Source organism: Dysidea avara, chromosome 13, assembly GCF_963678975.1.
Source record: "Dysidea avara chromosome 13, odDysAvar1.4, whole genome shotgun sequence".
Classification (NCBI taxonomy): Eukaryota; Metazoa; Porifera; class Demospongiae; order Dictyoceratida; family Dysideidae; genus Dysidea; species Dysidea avara.
Window position 1 is genome coordinate 5,976,873 of NC_089284.1, and position 7,746 is coordinate 5,984,618.

The 7,746-nt window shown below is 36.1% G+C and overlaps 1 protein-coding gene across 1 annotated transcript; it reads right to left on the reverse strand.

Annotated features, from left to right (window-relative positions):
- On the reverse strand, positions 1-7,354 carry LOC136243705 (uncharacterized). Its single transcript, XM_066035253.1, has 3 exons — positions 7,300-7,354; positions 941-1,070; positions 1-496 (listed from the first exon to the last, which is right to left on the reverse strand). Exons 1-3 carry the CDS (start codon positions 7,334-7,336, stop codon positions 85-87), a joined length of 579 nt encoding a protein of 192 aa, XP_065891325.1. The 5' UTR covers positions 7,337-7,354; the 3' UTR covers positions 1-84.
- Between the last annotated feature and the right edge of the window lie 392 nt (positions 7,355-7,746).

Genomic DNA, 7,746 nt, shown 5'->3' on the forward strand with positions numbered 1-7,746 from the left:
CACAAAATCAAAATCGGTTGTCACCGGTGCTATTCATATAAAAAGTCAAAAATTGTTCAAAAGCAGTACACTATATTGTTTCTTTCAGTTCCATGGAAATAATTTCCACACAGCACTATGTGATTCTACAAAGCCTAAATCAGTGTACAGTTTCAAAGCTTCAATGTTTTCCATGTCCAAAACTTCCAGTTCTGGTGTCACATCAATCTCCATCATTTCCTTCATAATACTTAACACAGTAATCTTAGCATAGCCTTTTCTTCGGTGTTCTGGTAATGTGTAGACATGCTTAACATGTCCAAACCTTGAACATAGTGCCCATGAAACAGGTTGAGATGGGCTATCTTTGAGAAATAATCCAAATGATCCACACTTTTCACGTAATCTTTCATAATGTGTGATCCGATCTTCTAGTTTACCAGGTTTTGAAAATTCAGCGATAAACTTTATATGTTCTGCTTTCAGTTTTGCAATATAAGCATTTTCAGGGCATGACCTAAAGAGACACAGGAAACAGAAAAATTTATGTAATAATTATTCATCGTGCATGTAATTGGAACTAGAGTGAGTATTTAATAATTATTGATCAAATGCTGTTGAAATATTTGTGTTGTACAAAAGCAGTAAGTTCATGATTATTGATTAATGATTCTCCATTCTGCGAAGATATTTTTTGAAGTTACAGTTTTAGAATTTAGCCACAACAATAACAAAACTTTGTGACTGAACAAAAAGCTGATAAATCATGGCTCAATGCATAATGCATCCATCCAGACAGCCAGTTATGCCTGGGAACTAAACAGTCAACAATTGTATAGTATTACATTATAATCCCAAATTAACAATGAATGTCCTCCCGCATGTACTTTTGATTATTTAGTGATAAGAATCAATAAGAATCAATCATAACAGTGGTTTAATACAACAATCATATGTTTACCACTTTGCAAGATCTTCAGTTTTTCCAGGAAAAAAGTAGGATTTAGTAGGACGACAATTCTTTGGTTGAAGACAATATGGCCGTGATCTCTTTACATTACTTAGATATCCACTTGTCTCATCATCTGATCCTGTATATTTAGCAAAAGCATACTAAATGACAATTACATACTTAGAACATATACATACATACAGGTCTATATAGTGGAGAGAGAATGTATATAGTCCTAAAACTTGCAACCGATTAGTCATGTGTAAAATTTGACAGCCATTTCAGTTGTACATCAGTTCACCTTTCAATGTGACACCATTAGGTAGGCATCATTATAATAATAGCCATCCAAACTTATTCACTTACAGCTTACAAGTATAAGGAAAAACTAAATTTTTTACATTTGAGTAGAGATTATCATACAGTATGGTATATATCATGAAGGTTTGGGATTCTTTCACCCGAAAACCAGCCTCCCTCTTCTTCATGACAGATTGGTAGTATTGCCATAAATGTGTTCAGAGCAACAGAGACGTGGCCAGAAAATCTCTGATGGGACATGATATCCAGTATACACATGAAACATGAGACGTTATCACAAAAATCATATGAAGTGTATGCAAACAAGATCCACAGGTAGCTTTGCTATAGTGTTAAACGCAAATAAATAACAAAAACCAGCTATATAGCTACTATAGCTGTGGCACTTGCAGGTATCCTGGATCCAATTCAACGATGATCGTGGTAGCATGTGACTTCAAGTCAACCTACCAAAGAAACAACTATCAAACACATCACTCTGGTACTATAAACTACAAACACTAGTCATGACAGTGCGCATAAATCCCATACGATATTCAAATAAAGGGCCTAATTGCAAACCAGGACGCTTAACACAGACTTACTGGGTCAACAGTACAGCTAATGACTGCTTAAGAAGATGATACATATTCTGAACAGTAAGGAGTGAACTGCATCATCTCAGGGAATGTGGCTAGACAACACTACAGATGTCTCAGTACAGCCACACATAGCTCTTAGAGTCTATACAATACGAGTTAATTTTCATACAAAAACTTGACCTTAGGTGATTGTAGAAAGTTCTTTGTCCACTTAACATGCCAGGCTTCATTGCTTTTTACTTGACTCTTTGGTGTTTCGCACTTCTCTGGTGCAGACATGGGGCCTAGTACATGAGTACTTATACTTAAGTACAGTTTGAAAGTACTTGTATTTTACTTAAATACTTTCTTAATTACTGCAATGTACTTGTACTTACACTCAAATATTTTACCAAGTACTTGTATGTACTTAAAGTACTTTTAAGTACTGCAAACATTGTAGTTTGTACACAGTGAGTGTCGATGAATTTGATGAAATTGTAGTTTTCAACTTCTATAGTACTTTTTACAACCTTACTAATGTTACTATGTATCATGTAGCCACAAGCAGCTGTTTAATTGGAATTCTGGCATATATAATAAAAGCAATGCTGTCATTTAAATTGGGAGTTGAAGAGAATGGTTGACAAAAACCTGAAGTACCTGTTGTCCTAAAATATTTTCCAATTCCTGAAGTTTGAGACTGCAAGGCTAAGTGCAATTACTGTAATGAGGGTTTTGGTGGTATAAAAATATCATTACTGTACTTGTACTTTACTTAAGTACTCTTGTGATTTCAGTCGGAGTACTTGTACTTATACTTTGCAAACTCAAAAGTACTTGTACTTTACTCAAGTACTTTTAAATGTACTTGGCCCCATGTCTGCTCAGCACACTTTTCATTGCACTGTTTTCAGTTCAGACTCTCGCAAGCCATCTCCTATCTATCCATGTAATTCTCAATACAATTCAACTGCATGGCATTTCTCACTTGTCATGCCTTGTTGACTCCATTTTCAATCTCAAATGCATCTGACGTGCAACTTAGGAGGGGTCATGGGTATTTCCAAGGGATTTTCCTCACACAGTCATCATTTGATCATGCGATATTGTCAAAGAATTTGTTCACGCCTTGTTGTACAGGTTAAATACCATGGTATGTGTACTAAATATATTGTATTTGGTTGTTTACATAGATATATATTTAAATCTTGCATAGAAATCGGCTAGCATTTTTGGCAAAACTGTTGGTGATGGTAGAGGTTAACTAGCAATTTTGATGGTAAGGTAAATTCCCACCCATGCCCTACCCTAGCTATGCCCTGCAAAGCAACCCCAAACCCTCCTATGAAATTATAATTCTTTCTGTCCTACGTAACAGTGTTAAGCTGCATAATAAATCTGACCCTGATTGGATGAAAAGAAGGTGTTCATTACACCTGATTTTACACCGAAGAAGCAGGAAGCGAATCATGAATTAAGGAAGCGGCTGGCTGAGATGAATGGCTCTGGTAAGGTCTATCAGATAAAAAAAAAACGGACTGATAGTGAGGAGGGTGGGTTCCTAAACTCCTCCTTCCTTGGCTCTGATTCTCTTGCACCCATTGATTGTATAAGTGATTCTAATTCCTCTACTTCAATAGATGATTCACCTATAATGAATTCCTTTAAGTTAATCTCAAGCAACTTCCGAGGTTTGCATTCCAAGAAAGCCTTTTTCCTTCATTTAATTGAGTCTGAATCCCCTCATTTTATTTCTGGAACTGAATCCTGGTTGAACTCCACTGTACTCAGCAGTGAAATTTCCCCCCTGACTATCAAGTTTTCCGCTCTGATAGAACTGACGGGTATGTAGGTGTGTTTTTTGCTTGTCATTCCTCAATTAATTGTTCTTGGATCTCACTCCCAAATACAACAGAGTCAGTCACTTGCAAAATCCAGGCAGAAGCTGATAAAACTCTCCTAGTGTTAACTGTGTACAGACCTCCCAATACAGATGAAGTGTATATGCAAAATTTATGTAAATTAATAGAAGACTTGTATATTAAATATAAAGAAGCCATTATTTGGATCACTGGTGACTTCAACTTACCTAACATTGACTGGGATCTTTACTCTGTTACTGATAATGCATATCCTTTAAACATTTGTAATTTATTAATTGATGCATTCAATTTGGGTGGTTTCTTCCAGCTAGTTGACACACCAACAAGAGGCAATAACATATTGGACCTTTTTTGCAACCAATAGACCATCTTTAGTTTAAAAGTTAAGGTATCTCCAGGCATAAGTGATCATGAGGTAGTTTGTGTTGAATCTGTCTTAACTGCCACAGTTGCTGAAACTATTCCTCGTAAGGTGTACGGCACAAAGCTAACATGCAATTGATAAATGACAAAGTAGTTGATTTTTGCAAGGACTTTACATCTCATTATACTATCAGCACTCCTATCCAAGATCTCTGGGAAAACTTTAAGTCTTTTTGTCAAGAATGTCTTGATCTTGTCCCATACAGGTTTTATAAATCTTCTACTAAGCAACCTTGGATAAATGCACAAATTAAGCATCTTTCTAACAGAAAGCGTCGATTGTATAATAAAGCTAGATCATCTTCTCTTAAATCAGATTGGGACACATATAAAACCTTTAAAAGATATACACAGAGGGAATGCCGTAATGCACACAACACATATGTTTCTAGACTTTTTGACATGAACAGTGGTTGTGGTTCTAAGAAAATCTGGTCATACATTAAGTCCAAAAGAAATGAGCAAAGTGGCGTCCCATCTCTTGAAAAACGTAACGAATTATTTACAGATAATCTAGCCAAAGCCATGCAACATCCTAAATGAACAATTTTCATCTGTATTCACCATTGACAACTCTGAAGTTGAATCAGTTCCTTCTCTTGATGGCCTCTCCTACCCAGACATATCTCCTATCTAAATTGACTGTGATAGTATTTCTCATCTCTTACAGGAACAGAGCCCTCATAAAGCTTCTGGTCCTGATGGTAATTCAGCTAGATTTCTAAAAGAGACTTCTGTTAACATTGCACCAGCCCTTGCATTGATATTTAATGCTTCCCTCACCCAAGGTAAACTTCCACTTGATAGGAAGTGTTTTTATTACACCTATTTTAAAGAAGGGCTCCTGTACAGATTCCTCTAACTACCGTCCCATTTCATTGACATGCAGTTGTTGTAAAATATTTGAACATATATTGTCTTCATCGATAACTAATCATCTAAACACTTTTAATATTATTTGTAAGGAACAGCATGGCTTCTGAAAACACCATTCCTGTGAAATTCAACTTTTAGAGGCTGTAAATGATCTTACATCTAATCTTAATGCTAATATTCAAACAGATCTCCTCTTGCTAAATTTCTCAAAGGCATTTGATACAGTATCTCATAAATGTTTACTATCCAAATTATCCCACTATGGTATCAATGGTCAAATAGTTAATTGGATTAAATATTTTCTGCTTGACAGGAAACAGCAAGTCGTTCTTGGAAATGCGCACAGCTTATCTTGCAGTGTGCTATCTGGTGTTCCCCAAGGCTCTGTCCTGGGTCCTCTCCTGTTCATAATATACATTAATGACCTACCTATCTCTCTATCCTCCAAGATTCGTTTGTATGCTGATGATGTAATAATTTACAGAGCTATTCTTCCAAGTGAAGATGCTTCAATATTGCAAGAAGACTTAAATAAACTAGTCAGCTGGTCTGCAACCTGGCTTATGTCTCTCAACCTTAACAAATGCGAACACCTAGTTATAACTAGCAAAAAAACAACCTTTATCAACTACGTACAAGATCAGGGACTACCCCATTCGCGAAGTTACCTCAGCAAAATATTTAGGAGTTACAATAAGCCAAAATATTTCTTGGTCTAAACATATTGACATTATCACTTGTAAAGCAAATTCTATTCTAGCTTTTTTACAAAGAAACCTTAGTCAGTGTTCACTTCGTGTCAAATCTTTAGCTTATTTTACATATGTTAGACCGGTATTGGAGTACGCCTCTGTTGTTTGGTCACCATTCACACAATCTAACATAGACAAGATTGAAATGGTACAACGTAAGGCTGCTAGATTTGTTTTTAATGACTATTATAGATATTCTAGTGTAACTAACATGCACAACTGCTTAAAATGGGAATCCTTTGAACACAGAAGAACTAAGTCTACCATTATCATGTTCTACACAATCATCAACAATATTGTTTCAGCTGACTTTTCCAATTATCTTCATAGAAGCTTTACCAGGACAAGAGGTCATCAAATGAGATTTATGACTATTCCTGCTAAAAGAAACACCTACTATCACTCATTCTTACCCACAGCTATTCGACTATGGAACTCTCTGTCTGAAGAAACAGTTAATTCTCCTAACTTACATTCATTTATTAACTTATTAAGTGTACGTTAACTTGATATGCACTACACTCATATTTGAATCTTGCATAACAAAATTACCAATTGCATGATGATGCCTCCAGCCAAGCATAGGATAACGCTTGATCTCTTCATGTTTCAGTCTAAGATGCGCCTTATTGTCAACCACAGAAGCTACAATGTATGCATCATGGACCTTAGACGCGTTATCGCTAACACCTAGATGGTAGTGAAGAAAAAAAAATGGAACACAGAGGAGGGAAAAGGTAAGTCCATGATATGTGCATTGTAGCTGCTGTGGTTGGCGAAAAGGCACGTCTTGGGATGAAGTGATGCTGAGCAGCCAAGAAGTCAAGCCCATATCTATAACCATAATTGAGATATGTTTAACTGTAGGCAGGCAGTCAGCCAGTTAGCAGGGAAATTTCAATTTTTAAATATTTCATAGAAAGTTGTTGGACCAATACTGCCAAGCTGTTGTGAAGGAAAGGTGACACAGCTTCTATATGATATTTTGGCAAGAAAGTCCATACTCCCTACTGTCACTGTATGCATTATCATGTTGCCTCAAATTGTAGCCCATGCAGGCATTTATCTCTTCAACTAAATGCAACAGGTAACTATAAACGCCAACAATTATATATGAGACTAGCACCTTCTTTGCATACTGAAGCTTAAAAGGGAATACCATGCATAGGATGTTTTTGTTTCAACGTTTACAGCACTGTACAGAAATGATAGGAACCATGACTTTATTCAATTACATTTTTGTTATGATATTACCCCCAGCAACTAAAGGAGACCAGGTACTTATATGGACCGGCCACAAATCAAGGTAATACAGTATTTGTCAGCAACATCTTCCTGTGTGCATTTGTGTGCATGGCTTGCAGAACATGGCTTTAATCAAATTGGTAATGACGATTTTTTAAAAAAAAGAGTGCATTTAGTGACTTTCATGCAAGGATGGTATTTTTTGTCAAGCCCATGCAAAACCATTGTGCACTCTTTTATGTCATTTCAAGTTTTAGCTTTTCATTCATTTTTTTGTGCACATCTGTAGCCATACAACAACTAACTTTCAATTGTATCATTTTCATCAAAAGTTGAGGACATCAAAAACCTTTCCAGACCTTCTTGAGATCCAGCAAGTAAAAGCGTAGCATTGCCCTAACAAAAGTAATAATACATTAATAGACCCTTGACTAGTACTATGGAGCTTAATTCTGTAACATTGTTACTTATAACTAATAGTTACTCTATAGTTATTCTATATAATGCTGTTGCTGTAAGACACGTGTGAGTGTGCTGTAATAAGAATTGTAAGCTGTCAACACGAGGTACTTAGTTTAGACACTTACAATTCCATGAAAATAGATCGATACTCCCTATTAGAGCACTGCAAACTGCAACAGAGCACTTTAATGCATTGTACATAGCTCATTTAGTTATTCAAAAAGATAGCATGAGCAAACCACGTTCCCATGATATTGCCCAGGCAATAAACAAGTTAAATCCTGAGCGGC